Below are 18863 nucleotides of genomic sequence, written 5' to 3'. Positions count from 1 at the left end.
TATCCTCTGCTCTTTGTGTGCGTCTCCATCACTCTTATTCCACCTCAGGCTTGTTAGTGTTGCCGTTGTTCTCACTGTTTTTTGCCTTTGTCTGTTTTACCTTGGTTCATCTGCCTCCTTTCTTTTACCCTTTCATTTGCTAGTGTTTATTTCTGCCTTGTTCGTTCCACCTCTCTCTTTTGCCCCTTTCACTGTCTTTTTGCCACGGTCCGTCCTTCCTTCCTTCCTGTGCTTCTGCCTTCCTCTCCGCTGCTCGTTATCTGCTTCATTGCGCTCCCCAACTCCTTCCTGCTGTCCTGCTTCCGTGCCGCCATACGCACCCCCACTCTTGTTCTCCTCACCCAACACCTATTTAAGGTGGGCGCAGTGAGCGCTCTGAAGGCATGTCACATGCAAGCCCATCGGCTCTTGTTCGCTCTTGGACTGTGCCCAATATGAGGTACCCTGGCTACTCAATGCTACCCAGCAGCATCTCTCCGCACCCTCAATTCTAGCTTCCGCACGCCATGCTGCTGCTGTGCTTAGCGCTTACGAAGGAGCATTCACCTGCAACTCTTGCCATTTTGCCTACAGGCACACACACTGTACTCCTACTCTAACCATGACCACACCAACAGCACACAACTCGCTCATGCAAATCAACCTCCCACTTCTTACTCTCATGCATGCTGCTCAGCAACCACTCAGTGAGAGGGATGTGGAATTCCTATAGCCCGACGCCTGGGACATTTTGTTTGGGGTCAAGGGCAACAAGTTTTAATGTGCATTTTGTCCTTGGGACAAGTAGGCCTAACCCCCTGCAGCACAAACCCTTTGGCTGCCAGTTTACAGTACCACATTGTGGCTCAGGGAAGGGCATTCTCTACAATTAAGGTAATGTGTGTGTTATGTAATATGTGTGGTAATGCTGTTCAAACTTGTATATATGGTTCATTAACTCAAAGCCTTTATTATTAGGGTGAGCACTAAAAGTAAATGTTTTAAGCTCAGCCTGCACTACTGACAGCGATTCCAGTATAAAGGTGTACACATATTTTCAAAATTTAATAATATGAGGCTCTGTATAATACACCCAGAATGCTCTCTGATTATATGCAAATATTTGCAGAAACTTGAAAGCAAGAGTGATGATTCTTTGCTTTCAAAATAAAACGTTACAAAAAAATGCAAGTAAGAAAAGAAAACATTTAGCTTAACTACCGAAAGATTTTAGGTACCGTATCTTTGCAGCATCATTTAGTAACGTGTTGATGTATGTTAGTATTTACCAGAAATATTCAGAATAGAATATCAGTGTAACCAGTTTAAATATGAATATGGAAAACAAGAACAAACCAGCATTGACAAAGCTAGTGGGTCTGAAATTAGTGGTCAGCCTTTTGGTTTTGTCAAGGCGTGACTTGTTTAGGCATGGTTTTTATAAAGCCTTAACAGTGTGGGAGCTGCTGGGTCCTCACCATTCTAACAAGCATTGGCAAAAGCAAAACAAAAAAATGTTGGTCTCAGCACACATTGCCACAGCGGTTCTGGGCACTGAACAAAACTACTTTGTGTGCCAATATGCTTCTTCTAAAAGAGCAAAATACTGTCACTTACAGGGACACCAACTGATAGACGGAGAGAGACCGAATAAAAACAAAACAAAAGGTCATGGTTAACGCCAGGCCTAATTAGAGGCTTAATTATTAAAGAAAGTCTCAAAAGTGCATCCATGGTATATATCCTTGCATTAAGTGCATATGTACAGTTTCCATGAATTCACAAGAATTTACAGAAGTAGGCCAAGAAATAGGACTCCCAGAAAATATTTGTGAACTGCATTTTAGCATGAGCAAATATGCAGGTGTAGATTTGCTTATGTGAAAATCTGAATGTTTTCGAGTTCACTTTTCCTCCAACCACTTTTTTCCCAACCTTGGAAGAAGTTTTAAGTCTGCCACTGTCAGTAGTAAATTTCCAACCGTTCTCAGTATGGGAAATGATTAGAGAAGAATTGGTGAAAACCCTTAAAACATGCAAGTTAGGGGGTCGAACGGGAACTGACGGGTGTGCTGGGTTGGGTTGTCCCCCATGACCCGAGACATTTGCTCCTTGGAGTCTTTGACGGTTTGGATGGCTCACGCACCAATAAGCGACTTTTGGGAACGGCGCTTGCGGTGGCTAAGCGTGACATTGCAGCCCTATGTACCCCAGAGAGTGCCACCGACTCTGGCGAGATGGAGGAGGGGGGTGGATTGGTGTGGGACTCAAGAAGAATCCGTCTTCGAGGCACGGGGCTGCCCGGAGCTGTTTAATAAGATCTGGGGGGAAATGGTTTGGCATGATACAGCAGTGATACATTTGACATTATGCCATGCCCACTGGGAATCACTGTCTCTTTTAATGCATGTTACTCCGCTCAGTGATGTCATAGGAGGTAAACAGGACTGTCTTGAAGATATACGTGACCTGATGCGAATGTTTTTGTCTGTTTAAAATTTCAATAAAACTTGATTATCAAAAAAAAATGCACGTTAGTAGGTTTGCACAGACTAAAAAGGGCATTCCAACCCTGGAACTATTGCTTACCACTACTTTCAGCCCCAGTATGTAGAACTGCAGAAACATAGCAGCATAAGGGAATTGCTAGTATTCAAACACTACTTTGGTATGAACCCTGGCATAATCAGAGAGGCTATATCAGAACTCTTATATAATGAGATTGCTGCGTAATTTGTTGCCGCATTACATGGCACAAAGGGGACAAGTGGATTTTGTTACAGGACAAGTAGATTTATTAAGCAGCCTGCCCCATGGACAAGTAGATATTTTATTAAATTCCGCTCACTGAACAAATATGCCACTGAGATCTGGATCTGCTGGACAACTGCACCCTTGATTTCCATTTCACTGAAACATCGCTAATCCACGCACCGGCCCCGGACAAGTACAAGATCGCCAGACAAAACAGCCAACACAAGCCCGGAGGACGAATTGCCATCTTCAAGGAGACCATCAGCTGACACCAAAACCAGGTATGTGGAGCACCTTGCCTTCAAGCTATGAATCACAGTCAAACTTACCCAATGCAGCACCTTGGTCTACAAACTTACAGGACACCGAGCCAGCTTCACTAGCAATATCACAGACTTCATTTCTCCACTTGTCATCCACTTGAGTGCCTTCATTCTCGTGATTAAGATAACCCTTCACTTAGAAGGCCATAGTGTACCCAACTCAGAAGCCCTCCTCGAAAGCATTGGAAACCTCAGCCAGCACACAACCAGACCTACACACATCGTCTGACACCTTTTGGACCCCATCTTCACCTTCTTCAACGTCCTCATGGCTGGCAAAACATCACCTGGACCGACCACAACCTAGTCTGTTTCATCAACATCCTGCGTCATAGAAGACCAACCACCAAACGTCCGGCCCACCGCTGGATCACTGCCTGCAACAACACTTCGGCACTAACAAACAAAGCAAAACAAGAACACCGGCTCAGGCCAGTTGATACACAGAAGAATGATCAAGCGACATTGTAAACAAATGGAACACAGATGGAGAATGAGCCAGGGAACCACAGACAAGGGCAACTCCAAATTCTCCCTGGGGAACTACTACCAGTAAATCCAGAACACCAAGCGAATTGCCCAGAAAATTACATCTACACCAGCACAAACAGCAGATCTCACCACAGCCTCTGTCACCCCCATCACCTCAATCCAAGTACTATGCAATGTCCTCTCAAACTTTTTTAGCAACAGAATCACAGCCATACATGGCAGTTTTGACTTTCAACCTGATCCGATCAACCTAGTTGCCAGTCTTCCAGTCTTGGACGAAGAATTCACCCTGACCATACCCAGCCACGGTTCTGGAAAAAAGTGTCCGCAGATGCCTTACTGACCACCTTGTCAACCCCCAGCTCCTTGACACCATGCAGTCAGGATTCAGACCTACCACAGCACGGAAACAGTTTTCATTGAAGCCACAGATCACTTCCGCAAGATACTAGATAGAGGAGAAACTGCGGCTCTCCTCATACTGAAACTGCGGCTCTCCTCATACTGAACCTCACAGCGGCGTTTGACATGGTCTCCCACCCAATCCTCACCAAACGACTGCACAAAACTGGCATTCACGAACTGAACCTCTGTTGGATCTGCTCATTTCTGACCATACAGACTCAGACATTCAACCTAGTGCCATACCTGTAAGAGGTCTGCAAGCTCATCTGCTCTTTAATCGGCCCTACCCTCATTAATGTCTACATGACTTCTCTGGCCCGCGTAATCTGTGCTCATGACCTCAACATCCTCTCCTATGCCAACAATGCGCAGCTTATACTGTCCCTCTCTGTCAAATCCCCCAGCACAAGGAACAAATGCATTACCTGCCAGTCCAAATATACATGAATGAAGCCAAACTGTCTCAAGCTGAACACCTTCGAGACAGAAGTGGTGATCTACGGAAAGGAGGCCTCACTGTGGGACTGCAGTTTGCGGCTGTCAAACCGCAGACAGACTCTTATCCCCAGCCCACACACCAGAAATGTCCCGATCATCTTTGGTAACAAGCTGAACATGACTGCCAAGGTCAACACTGTCACCGCATCCTGTTTTAACACTCTGAAGCTGCTGAAACAAATCTGCAAGTAGCTACTAAACAACATCAGACATTTTTTACAGAAGCCCTCATCACCAGGAAGCTGAACTATGGGTACTCTTTTTACGCAGGACCCATCAAACGCCTCTAGAGGACTACCAACAATACAGAACATAGCAGCCAGACTCATCCTCCACCTCCTGCTCAATACACATATCGCACACACAAGAGAGCCCGCCACTGGCTCAAGATACAAAAGCATGCACTGTTTAAGCTCCACACCCACAGAACACTACGCAACACAGGCGTAGCCAGCCTGAACAGCCGCACAGACTTCCATCAAGGCACCTTGGCGCAGCCTGACTAGTGGAGGAGTGTGGCTCACTGATTAGAGCGGCAGACCCTGATGCAGAGGTCTGGCCCGGGACCAGGGTTCAATTCCCGTCGCGGCAGGGCCTTGAGCTCAAATGTCCACGGACCCGATAATTCTCGGCACGGTGCCTACTCTAATCATGGGGTCCCACGCTGCAACTCTGGGCAGTAGCTTGCTTAGTCTCCACGCCGGCCCTAATCACTAAGGATGCCTGGCTTCACCAGGGGGGTGCCCAGGAGTTGGGCGCCTCACAGGAACAGGCCAGGACGGGTTCCTCAGTGGTTTATTCAGCGCGGGGACACACTGATAAGTGTAACCATGCGCTTTATAAGCTTCACAATTACAATTATTTTTATTACTCCTACTAGCACACTTCCCACACATTCACCGAAGATGAACCAGAAGTCAAACCTCCAGAGCTCCCTTCTCCATTCTTGAATACCGCAAGAACCTGAAGACCAGGCTCTTCAAGTAACTTTTCAGCCCCATTCTAGGGCTAACCTCACCTGCACAGCACCAAGATACTCTCAAGGGACATAGCGTGCTATGCAAATACACTTGACATAACATACCCACAAACAGATGTAGCTAACACCCAGATCTGCACCCTTTTTTCAATGCCTGCTCCTAGCCAGACTATCACAGTGGGCCTCTTGCTGACATCAGTGTCAGATCCTGCTGAGGTGTCAAGAACGGCTTGACAGGTTTGCTGGGGTTTTTACACATCACACTAGAGGTGCACTTCAAAGAGCAAAGACAGGATGCCAAACAATTCTTGTTTATTCTATCTTGTTACTGAAAACTCAGCTTTGTTCTACCAAAATTTTGTATGAGGTTGTTGTGGGTACAGGACTTCTGCGAACTGGATTTAATTTTAGATGCAGGATGACATTAGGATTACTGTATTACACTCCCCACACACACAGCCAGCTTGCAGAGCCCACATTTAGTGTGACTAAAGACTTCAGCTATCTTGAAAATGCCCAAAGTGAGTAGGGTAAGTCCCTGGGAACCTTTACCCTATTGGTTAGGACATCCGCAGGGGTAATTCCCAACCACTAGCTGGTTCCAGGCATAAATGTGCACCCACTTCAGAACTATCCTGGACCTGAGGAAGTTTAGAAGAGGACTGAATCTGCGGTCTGTCTGCCTTGGAGGACTGGATCTGTCCCTTTAGTACACCAGACAAAGACGTAGACTCCATGGGTTATAAGGCTTACCTCCTAATCCAGCTACATGGATACAACAAATTACAAGATGCCTTTCCTGCAGCTGCCCAGCTGATTGGTGGCAACTAAACATGGACTAGATGCTGCCTGACACCCAGTGAGTCTGTAAGTGCCTCCCCTGAGGTCCTGGGGTGCTTCAGAAGTGTACTTCTGTGGTGGATTGGGACTTAAAGGGCTAAAGTTAACCAGGGAAAACCTGGTTAATATTTCTGACCTGCGCTCCATTGTGGTCCGCTTCATATTGCGCCTAGTTATGGTTCTACCGTGATGTGTAACTTTCAGTGGAACTTGCTGCTTCTCATCGCTATTTCTACCTAAAATGTAAACATTCATATCTCCAAATCTCCGTATTGGATTTTTTTGTAATTTTGTTTATTACATTTTACTCAATTTTATTAATTTGGTTTGTGATTTTTATTGATTTGTAATTCGACTTTATTTCTGCCTTAGTACTGCATAAATCCTTTACACATGTCCTCCTAGTTAAGCCTATCTGCTGTGTGCCATAGCTACCGGGGGTTGAGGTGAATGTCATTTAGTTACTTTGAGTGTTCACTCTGACAAAGATTATGGATACTTCTGAGTTGGGTACCTACCGCCCCTCAACTAATAATCATTTTTTTTACATGTTACTCTCATTCACATAACTGTAACAAGTATTCTTGAATGTCTTGCATAAAGTAAATTCACTGCACTTATTAGTGCTGTCTTCTGTAATATTAAATTTAAGCTCAGTACATGAAATTATGCCTTGATTATTGTTAACTTTTTGGTAATTAGAATGCTGAATATTCCCATACCAAGTTCAGCATGCATGTTTATGACATAGGTTCTAGAATTTGTTTTTGTTGCTGTCCTTTTAATAAATGTACAATGAAGGCACTCACCGGTGGCTGTAAATGTATTGGTTGTAGTATTTCTTTATTTATATTTTTTATCATCAAGTAGGCCATAGATTAAACGACTCTACTCCTCCCAGGAGAGAGTAATAGCAGCTTTTCTTGCTACTTGATTTTAGGTCTCGCTGAGCCAGCACATGCGCTGCATTGCGAGACATTTAGTGTGTGGGCTTTTAAAAGTCCTAGCACACTCTTTTGGCTGCATAGAGCGTGCGGTTACGCGCACATGACGAGCAGAGGCGCTATATGGCTTCCCTCTCTCGTCATGGTGCGCGCACACCACTCGCCAGCCTGCGTGTTTTTCTTAATTTCCCTTTTGCGCGCGCGCACACAACTCCCGGCCGCACGTCTTGCTTGCGATCACTTTGGCGCACACCATTTGCTTGTTACTAAGAGTGCTTTAGTAGAGCTACCTGATAACGCATGTTGAAGCACATCGTAAACCTAGGCTGCATTTTGAACCGAGATGAGTAAGGTAAGAGCATCTTTCTCCTTTTATGTGGATGCCAGCCTCTCAAAACAGTTGTTGCTAAAATTAGGGACTTCCTTGGCCTTTGATTCCAGAAACACAACATATGCTTTTTCTTAGCAGGCCAGCAGCACACTAAATCCTTTAGCATACCTTAGTTATTGGATCGAACATTGTCCCTCATTTAAACACTTGTTTTTATTTATTTTTTAATCCATCACTGGCACCCTCAAAAGGACATATTCTTGTCATTTTTTTTAAAGATGTGGCGCTCAAAAAGGTTTTACATTGTCCAAATGGAAACCTTTACCATAGAATAAACAAGCATTGGCATAGCCAATAAGTCTCGCTTTTGGGACCTTATAAGTATTTAGTTATGCTGCACAATATCCTTGGTGCAACAACATCAACTGTTGCATAGCTAAACACCTATAAGGTTCCAAGGGCGATACCGATTGGCTATGCCAATGCTTGTTTGTTAAGGTTGCGGTGAAACTACCATTGATGGAAAAACTATAAATGGGAAAATTCAACAAAGAAACAGCATGCATATTTTACAGCTTGTTTTTCTGTTTGTTAAAGGGTTTGCTTTCAATCTTAAGAAAACTGAAAAGTGCTCCAGACCAGGAGGTGAGAATCCTTCTCCTGGGATTGGATAATGCAGGGAAAACGACGCTCCTGAAACAGCTGGCCTCAGAAGATATCAGTCACATCACACCCACTCAGGTACTTGAATTCCTGCGCTCCCTTTTGCCTTTAATCATAACACATTGTCTTTAATGCGCTGGGAAAGACTACTCTTTGAGAACAAACAAGAAACGTTCAAGTATGCTCAACAAATTTTATTTTCACAATTCATTTCATTCAACAAGGCTGGAGGAGAGGCAAAACAAAAAAGGAAATAAGACAATTGAAAAGAAAGTCACTGAGAGCAAGCGACTCGCGAGGGAGTGGGAAAGGGAGTAGTAAGGCCCATATTTGCTTCTTTTTTGGCAACGCTTCTAACATGACTACAAGAGAACAGAGTTATCGTCACAGACATGTCTTGCTGCAAAATTTTAGATTGATATTGTTTTGCTCTGATTCAGGGGGTATGTGGTGACTTGATAAATTGAAGACCTCCGTTAGGTGTGCTTTTATTTATTTAGCAAGAAAGTGCTTTATTTATTTAGAAAGTGATTTGGGATCTCTCCACTAATATTACATTTCAACTATCAAATTCTCACATAAATGTGATCACCTTTGATTTTTTGTTGTATTTATTGCCAATTAAGTTTCTAGTTTTAGACACATGCCATATTAAACAATAGTATCAGGTCTAGTACAGTCATAAAGATGCCAAATATTCTTGAAATTCCTAAGAATACACAATTTGTTTTGGTCCTCCAAATTAAGCATGCAGATAATTCATGTAGACTTTACCTTGAATTTATATTATTGAGTTTAAAATACATTATTGTGAAAAGATAGGATTGTGCTATATGCTGTGGACCATACAGTAGATTGTATTAGATATTTCCTACCGTCATTTATCATGATTGTCGTGTACAATTCATTCAACAAAAGAGAGGGGACTTTCTTTTTTTTTTTTTTTTTAATAAATTTTTATTTGGAAAACCTCACATGCAGCAGTACAAATAAAAGCAGGCACCGGCCGAAGAATTGCAAATCACCAACTCAAAAAGATTCAAAGCCTCGCACAGCGAGTGACAACAATACAGTTATCTTCAGTCCGGCGTAGTCCATTAAATCAGGATTCATAGATCAATTTGTCCACAGTGTTCCAGGATAAAGAGGATCCCATTTTATAATAAGGGTAGAAGGATCAAATGGCCAGCGATATTGCGAAATCGTAAACTAAGCAAGTCTTAAAACAGGATAATAGTCTTCAATTGAGATGCACAATTGGGAAGTCAAAAACAGGACTTGAATCGACAATAGCTATGTACTAGCACTCAACATCATACTCATGAAGCAGTAATAATAGAGAATATACGCAAGTACACATTACAGGAGTCTTCCCAACACAACTAAAACCCACTACCCCGACTAGGAAGAAATACACCGAAAATAAGGAAAAGGGATACAATAAGAAGAGAAGAAAAGGAAAAATAGGGCCATAGAAACAAAGAAGTAACGAAAAACACTTCCCATCCCCCAACCCCCCACCCTACATACCAGCAGAGGGCTACGGCCCACCCCCTCCCATAGGCATGCCTGTCGCCCCAATAAGAACCCCGAAAATGGAAAAGCCCGGAGGAGGGCCATAGCCTCGGCCCCAATCCCACCCCCCCCCCACAAACCGAAAAGCGTGTGAGCCCACCAAGATGGAAAGTGAGCATCAATTTACGTTCATCTCAGCCCCCCAAAGGCACAATCAAAAGCCATATTCCGCATCGTAACCAGGATCACCCATAAAACGCCGCAAACAGTCAGCGATCAACCCTGGCCAGTCTGAGCAGAAGCAGACAAGTTCCCCAGTCCCCGAGCAGGCAAAGTCGATGGACCCGCTGTCGCAGTAGGGGCCACCCGGGCCTTCAGCAAAAAGAGCGGCACAGAGTCAGCACTGTTCCTCCAGGGTTCACTGTCCGTTGTCGAAAAAACAAGGCACTTTTGTTTCGGAGGCGGAGCAGCCGGCAAGTAGGTAACAAGGGCAGCAGACACGCAGCTCCGGCCGCCGTGCTCACTGGTCTCACATCCCAACTCTGGACACCCCAGGGAGTCCTCGGCGTCAACCGACTGGAAAAGGCCGGGCATCCAATCTACACTGTGCCCATCTGCCTCTGTAGATCCCGTGGCAGGAGCAATGATCGCCTGGGAGCCATTGATGACCAGCCACCAATGTTGCAGGGCTGAGTGCAAGTTCGTAATGGCCAGTAAGACATCTCTCACTGTAGGTTCCATCCCTCTACCGCCAACGTACAAAACACTGCCCCTCTCAGAGGAGCCTCCGAACAGGATACGGAGCAGTCCGAGCAGGCAGCTAGGATATTAACATCAGGCCGCGGCGTGCATATGGGTCATGATATTCGAGCCCACACACTCGCTCAATGCCGCGCACCGCTCACCGGCCGTAACCAGGCGAGGGATCCACTTCCGATGTCCGCCTCAGATGGTGCGTGGTCGCCCACTGGCAGCCCCTAAAGAAAGGCCGGCCCAGGTTAGTCACTCCACATAGCACCCCAGTATATCCACCTCCACAGGCGCCAACACAAACATATGCCACAAAGCTTAGGGGTCCAGAGCCGTGTCAAGCCCATCTACCCACGGCAATGTATGCGCGACGAATCTCGGCTCGGGTCACCGATCCAATATGGCCGACCAGGGCCGATGTTGATCACTTCCACGGCGGCTGCAGTGCCACTCGAGGTCCCGGCTCGCCCACTGTAGAGGCCGGAATCTTCACGACGATGTCACTCGGCCGTCCGGGGCAGTTTTCAGTACGGAGTCACACGGCCGGGCACCGCATCCGCTCATCTACGCGGGGCCACGGCTGAGATGCAGGATCATTGCCAGGATGGTGCGGGAGGCGAGGGCGAGCGGCGGAGCCGAGCGTCTATGCGGCCATGTTGGTCGCCGTCGTGGCCGAGAGGGGACTTTCTTAATTGTCATGAGACCCTTTAATGCAGACAATAATAGTACAGCAGACAGTATTTCTGACATCACTAATGAAGTTCACAAGACTGGAGGCAGATAGGAATAAGGCAAATGTATGGTTGCGATAGGACACTGTCGCAAGGTGCAATGTTGAAGACCTCATGGGACCTTTGTATAAAGCATAAAAGAAGCATTATGAACGCATTCTACACTTGCCTGGAAAACTTATTACATATAACAAATGCCTGATTTCTAAAGAATTTTCACCTTTTTGGGGTGAGGTTGGGGGTGAGGGTGCTTTAAGAAGTTTGGTGTAGGCCTTATGAAATGACATGGAGGCCTTCTTCAGGGCCTTCTTCCATCTCCGTATTGAGTCAGAAGTAAATGTAAATATAAATGTAAATGTAGGTGTACTTATATAGCGCAAACCTGTCACCCAAAGGGCATCCTGGCGCTTGCTTAGGGAACCCGTCCTGGTATTCCCCTGTGAGAAACCCCGGCAGGGTGTCCACAAGGTGAAAGCCAGCCATCCCGCCGCGAGGGGCCGTAGTGGAGATTAAGCAAGCTATTGCCCAGAGTTGCAGAGTGTGACCCCGTGATTCGAGTAGGCACCGGAGCGAGAATTGTCGAGTCCGTGGAATTTTTGAGCCCGAGACCCGCCGAGGCGGGGAATCGAACCCTGGTCCACGGTCGATCTCCGCTGCCGGGTCTGCCGCCTCGAACCACTGAGCCACGCTTCTCCACAAGGTAAAGGTGAGTGACTGTCCAGGACAGAGTATCAAGACTGGAGCGGAGCAGGACGAAGGCAGTGTACGGGAAAGAAACACCATTGAGTGGTATGAGTGAAACACCACCAATTTCATTGCACACTCGAGTTACTGATGTAGTCTGCACATGCACAGTCAGGAGGTGCCAATTTAAGATCCATTTGTTGTTGAGTGGCTGGCGCACACTGTGAGTTCTTTTAGTACAAGACGATATGCAGAGCAATACATTTGGATTTCATCCCGGTTAATTACGGAACAAGTACCAGTTTAAATCGGTATAAGCGTACACCAACGTTTTTACTTAAAGTGTTCTCAAGAGTGAGTACTGGTTTATTTTGGAAATACATGTACACTGAATACTCTATTTAAAGTACTTTGAAGAAAAGTGCTATTTAAAGAACACATAATAATTATTCGTAAATAATGAGCACTTCTCCACAGTACTTAATGTGAGTTTTGTTCTGCTATTTTGACATGGTATAGAGGCACCCATTTGACTTGCCTCGAGGGGTTTAAATGGGCCACAAAACACATTCTCGTCACTAGTGCACCTAAGGCACGCCAAAGGCATGCCCATCTGCACCTGTCCATGCTCAGCACCAGCCCCCCTGCCAGTTTTGGCTCCCATCCCCTACCGAGGGTATCTTGCTCTAGGGAAGCACTTCTGGGAATAGCTGTCAAAGGTAAGGTCCAGGGATGTTTATATTTAGACCCGGACTCTGTTATTCAGGATAAAGCACTAGACTGCACTCGCTGTAACAGCACCTTTCTATGGTTAAATGGAAAGTGCAATATCGAAGCTGGCCCAGTTTCTGGTATCTCTACAGTCCCTCCCATGGAAGAAACTCTTAAGTGTGCTCGTTTAAATGCAAGGTCCCTGATAAAGCATCAGTTTGAATTCTGTGACTTTAAAGAAAATCATATAATATATATGGCCTGGATTACTGAATTTTTGGCAGACCAAACTTCAGGACCAGACTTGGTAGCAGCGACTCGCTCCTAACTTCACACTTTATCACGTAGAGAGATGCCTGAAATGGGGCAGAAGTTTAGCATTGATTTTTAAGAATACGTACTCTGGGGTTATTGAACAATTGGTCATACCCGATTTGTGAAGCTTTTAAGTTTAATGTGGCACTTTCCACACAGAATCTTTTACGGGCACCTTAGTCTGCCGCCCGTCCCCCCCCCCCCCCCCCCCCGGACCTAGAAACATCTTTATTGATAATGTTGGCTCACTCCTGGAGGAAGGTTTGAGGGCTAAATACATCACCTTGTTAGGAGATTGAAATGTTCTCCTGGAAAACCCTAAAGCCAAGGATACAACTGCTATTCTGGAGTCTTGGAGGGTTTCGGCCTATCACAACTAGTTAATAATCCTACCCACAGTGCAGGCCTTACATTAGACAGATTGTTTTCCAATAATCCCAATTGGCCATGAAAGCACTGATCCCCTAACCTGGTCTGACCACCTTGCGGTAATATTTGGTATAAAGCTTCTATTCAAAACCATTCAGACTAAATCCACTAATCAGGAAATTAAGTCCGGTGTATGGAATACATTTCAGTCAGATATTTTTAATAACATTTTAAAAGACTCCCCAATCTGATAATCCGGAAAACTCCTCCTTGGCCTATAGTGACTGGATTCACTCTGGGACAGCCATTGCAGTGCCCCTTAAGACTTGCAAATCACAGAGAAATAAACCCTTCGCTCCATGCTTCATTGAGAACCCTAAACTTCAGAAACAAGCTTGCAGAAGACAAGAGAGGCTTTGGAGGAAGAAATACATTAGGACAGAAAAAGAGGAATATAAAACTTGTTTTAGCAAGTATAAAGCAATGACAATTGAGGAAAAATCTGCTTACTTCATGCAAAAAATAATTGCAGCTAGCAGTGCCTCTAAAGAACTCTTTCGGATCATGTGCACTGTAGCAGCGCCATGCACTGTGGCAAAGAACAATCTAGCTAACAATAGTTCGGACTTAGTTGACACCTTGGCAAAGTTCTTTAGGAATAAAGTTGTTCAAATCTTTAATAAGTTTGATCAAAATTTGGAATCACATAAGATTGACCAATTGCATTTGCTAATACTCGAGGAAGGCCCAAATGTTTGTTTTCTCACCAGTATTGTTACCACAGGTGATGAATCTGATTAAAACTGTTAAATCATGCTTACCTATGGATCCCTATCTACCCAGTATAATCAATCTGGCGGGGGAAACATTTGCAACTTGCTTGACCAACGTTTTTCACTCAATGCTGGAATCACCAGTGTTCCCTACCAATTGGAAGGAGGCGTCTATAAGTCCACTATTTAAAAAAAAATCTAATCTAGATCCTACAACTCAAACAACTATTGGCCGATCTCCAGGCTACCCTTTCCAGCGAGTTAATAGAAAAAGCCTTCAATCAACCAGTGGCCCAATTCCTGTCCGACCACTAACTGTTAGATTCCACCCATTTTGGGTTTAGGATCTTTCATAGCACCAAAACCGCTCTTGTCAAAACCACAGAAGAGATTCGAGCTATAGTTGACAGTGGTGGCAGTGCAGCACTTATACTTTTAGAATTATTGGCCGCCTTTGATACAGTTGACCACAACATTTTGCTCTACCATCTCCGGGCTGTGGGTTTCGAGGGATCAGCCATGAAATTTACTAGAATCCTTTCTATCAAATAGGAAACAAGTGTTGGCTTCAGACCCATTCGTGCGGTTGCCATTCTTACTGGCATATGGAGTCCCGCAAGGGTCCTGACTAAGCCCCACGTTGTTTACCGTGTTTGTTAAACCTCTGGCCTCCCATATAAGATCTTATGGGCTTGCACTTACTTCATATGCCGACAACACCCAATTGGTTGTAGCTATTTCTTCTTCTAACAACCAGAATCGTGTAAATTTCCATGATTGTATGGCAGCTATTGGCAACTGGATGAATTCCAATTGCCTAAAACTTAATTCAAACAAATCTGAGGTCTTCCTGTTTGGAAACAACCCTTCTTTCTCTGCCAGGGGATACTCATCAATAGTCTAAAGCAGTGAATTATCCCCACCCATGTGCGGGACCCCGGAGCTTGTAACAATATATATACGCCGGAAAATACGATATTATATATATATATATATATATATCGTATTTTCCGGCGTATAAGACGACCCCCTAATTTGCTTGATAAAATGTAGGTTTCGTGCTATACTCGCCGTATAAGACTACCCCCACTTCCAGTGCAGTCCAACTCAGTCCTGCATAGCCATTTTGAGAATGTATTTTATTTTATTTTGGCTCGTACTTTGTACGCTTTTGTAACCTGCACACTTATCACTTTTTTTCTCCAGGAATGTACCGATTGCTACCTCATGTATTTTGGTTGCTCACTATTGTCCCTTTTGATCCATGTAACTTAACGTTTGCTTTTATAATTTGTTCATTTGTAATTGTTCCTCTTGTATCAATACTGTTCCTACTGTAAAACGCTCTGACACCTTCGGGTAAAGTCCGCGCTATATACAATCGCATAAACCTTTTAGTGCATGATTGACGCCTGCGCTAGTGACGTACCAATATCCCCCACAGCCCCCGCGGTGCGAGGGGAGGGGGAGTTCCGGCACTGGGCACGGACGGCGGATTAGAGCCCCTGGCTGGGTCCGAAGCGTGGGCGGGAAATGGTGCAGCTTAGGGAACTCAAACACAAGACGAACACAAGATCGGCCCCTCGCCAGCCCCTCGCCAGCCAGTGCGGCCAATACGCCTTACCGGTAGTATTTTCACTGCTTGAGCAATTTATGTTACAGGAGGATTTCTGTATTTCTGCCAAAAAAACACGAGCTCTGATTGCGTGCTCGCGCAGTGTTTTATAATGCAGAAGCAGTCTGACGCCTTCGGGTGTATTCCGCGCTATGTAAAAAACGCATGAAAACATACCCTCAAATTTGGCACCCGGCGTATAAGACGACCCCCGACTGTTCAGAAAATTTTAAGGGGTTAAAAAGTTGTCTTATACGCCGGAAAATACGGTATATATATATATATATATATATATATATATATATATATATATATATATATATATATATATATATATATATATATATATATATATATATATATATTCAGCCCTATAAAATCCAAACAAAAAAAGGGACAAACAGCCAGAAAACAACTCAGCCATACTTGCACAGTAATAAATTACTTAAGAAAACTTGTAATAGAGACCATACACCCAAATGGCTTCATGCAAGAATTTCTTTATTTTCCAGAACAAGGAAAAAAACACAAGTATTTGAAGGCAGTTTGGCCCATAGGCTGCATAGGAATTACTCTCCTGAGACAGAAAATACAACTGGCACCTCGCTTTTAAGACTTACAAGAATCTAGGTACTTTGCCTTTAAGAACCTCCGAGAGCCCTATGCTCCCAGCATGCACCACAGGTGACAGTTAGGTCAGTTCTTTTTTCCGGCTCCTTCTGTGAGTATCCTGGAGCTTGAGCTCGACAATTTTTTGACTTTTTAGTCAGAACTTGTTATTTTTCTTGCTGTTTACCATTTCTCCTGTGCTGAAGAAGTTTTTCCTTCTTTTTCTGACTGAAACTTGTCATCTTTTTCTGTCAAAATGCCAGCTCTCTTCAGAAATTATCCATCTTGTGGAAAAAAGATGGCTAGGTCAGATCCATACTCCGTGTGTATCGCCTGTCTTCCTTCTTCTCATAAGGTAGACGCCTGTTATCACTGCCAAAGGTTTTCCTCAAGAACGCACCATGATAGAGAGAGGATTCGACTTCAGCCGGTGATGTAGAGAGGAAGAACACATCCAGAAAGTGGCCTTGGGGATCAAGAGCCCTCCTCTCAACAGAAGCATCGACACCTTCTACAGTCTGCCTCTACAACATCGAGAAAAAGGTAGATTCCAGATTGTTCGCCGTTGGTGTTGCAGCCACCGTCGAAGAAAATGCCTGAACAGTCTCCGACGTCGAGACGGCGTAAGTCTCCGTCGTTGAGAAAGGCCTCGACGTCGAAGCGTCCTGCTTCGGAACCGAGGTATGTCCAAGATGCGGTTCTATCAACGTCGAAACATGTATCGACGTCTAGACCCCCATCGACGTCGGGACACTCTCCGTCACCTCACCGTAGGTCGACGTCGAGAAGCTTGGAGACGGCGAAGAGACCTGAAGACCAGTCGACGTCGAGAGTAAGGCACCATTCGACATCGAGATCACCTTGACGTCGAAGTCACCACGATGTCGACGTCATTCGAAGTCAAGATCGCCGCAACGTCATGCCAGGTCGAGGTCTCCTGTGAAGACGTCGAAATCTACACAGCACTTGACTCCTACAGGGCATCACCATGGTTCGAAGTCGAGGGAGGGACATTTATCGATGTCGAGGCCATCGACGTCGAGGGACAAAGAACATGCTGGGGCCTCGGAGGAGGTTGCCGGTGCATCTCATTCTCCCTCAAGATCTTCGTCACCTGAACTTAATTTTGTACAGGTTTCACCGGAGGGGTCTCTAGAAGTTGGTCAAGAACCTAGGCAGAAGAAAGCTAGGTCTATCAGAAGTCTTGGTTCGGACTATTCCCGTACCTACTCTCCTTCCCGCCTGTCAAAATTTTCAATTCCAATTCAAACACCTCGGAGATCTCCACGATGATCAAGGACACCCACTGTGGTATCTTCAAGAAGGAGAACTCCGACTAGATCACACTCTCCGCGATCCCGTCATAGACATTCAAGGGACAGATCTAGGTCTTTTCATTCTTCATCAAGGAGGAGATCTCGAAGACCTCGCACTTGGTCTACCTAGTCTACCAAGTCCTACTTGTACTTCTACACCTCCATCACGAGTTTCACCTGTGGACGATCTCACTACCTTCAATGAGGTGTTATGTCGAGGAGCGAGCAAATTAAATATAACTATGTTGGTTCCTACTGTGTCCACCACGGTAATCTTTGAGACCCTACGTCACCGTTCCTCAGCGAGACCTTTGCTTCCACTTGTTCCTGGCATTATTGACCTTACCACTCAGACCTTTCTAACTCCTGCAACAGTGGGGTCTGTGCCTTCATGAATAGCTAAGAAATATAAGGTCCTTGATCAGGATCCATTATTTCTTCGCTCAGATCCTCCTCCAGATTCTATCATTGTGGCAGCGGCTAGGAAGACTCAGTCATCGATGTCTTCATCCTCCGCTCCTCCAGATAGAGACAGCAAAGTGATAGATTCCATGGGCAGGAAAATGTGCAACACATTGGCCTCTTATATGAAGGTTTCCATTGCCTCTGCTCTATTGGGAAGATACGACGGGTCCTTATGGGATTCCCTGGGTCGTTTTGTAGACAAGCTTCCTAAAGAAGATCAGCAAGATTTTGGAGAAATCTTACAGGAAGGAGGTCTTGTCGCTAACCAAGTTATTAGCGCCTCGGCGGATGGGGCTGGTTTAGCTGCTCACGGATACGCTCATGGGATCTGTTCAAGGCGTGCTGCATGGCTGCGATTAACAGGCCTTAAACCGGAAGTACAGCAAAAGATCACTAACTTACCGTTTAATGGATCTTCTCTCTTCGGTCTTCATGCAGACGAGGAGATGGCAAAAATGAAAGCGGAACTGGACACAGTTAAGGCGGTAGGCCTTGAGAAGAAGAAAAACTTTGATAATCGTTTTCGTTCCAATGAGAAAGGGCAGTTCCAACAAAAAGGTCAATCGAACCAGTGGTCGTCGCAAGGTCAACAGCAGCAGCAAAGGTCTAATTTCCAACAAAGACGACCAGGGAGGGGAAGAGGCATCAATAAACAACAGGCCTCTACCTCAAAACAGCCAGCGAGACAATGAGCAGTTACCTCCTTTAAACGTGTTGTCCACTCCGGTAGGAGGAAGTATCGCTGGTTTTCTGGAGGAGTGGCGCAATATAACAAGCGACAAATGGGTGCTAAATATTGTCA

At 45.1% G+C, this 18863-nt stretch overlaps 1 protein-coding gene across 2 annotated transcripts in view; it reads left to right on the top strand.

Annotated features, from left to right (window-relative positions):
- The window catches only part of ARL3 (ARF like GTPase 3), a 169253-nt gene that overhangs the window by 31131 nt on the left and 119259 nt on the right, over positions 1–18863 (top strand). For both annotated transcript variants that reach the window (XM_078643668.1, XM_078643667.1), the window contains exon 2: positions 8143–8286. In XM_078643668.1, the coding sequence (XP_078499794.1) occupies positions 8143–8286 (144 nt within the window). The remainder of the gene's footprint in view (positions 1–8142; positions 8287–18863) is intronic.

This window comes from Lissotriton helveticus, chromosome 5_1 (assembly GCF_964261635.1).
Source record: "Lissotriton helveticus chromosome 5_1, aLisHel1.1, whole genome shotgun sequence".
Taxonomy (NCBI): Eukaryota; Metazoa; Chordata; class Amphibia; order Caudata; family Salamandridae; genus Lissotriton; species Lissotriton helveticus.
The sequence above is the reverse complement of the archived record's forward strand: the minus strand, read 5'-3'. Positions and strand labels throughout refer to the sequence as shown.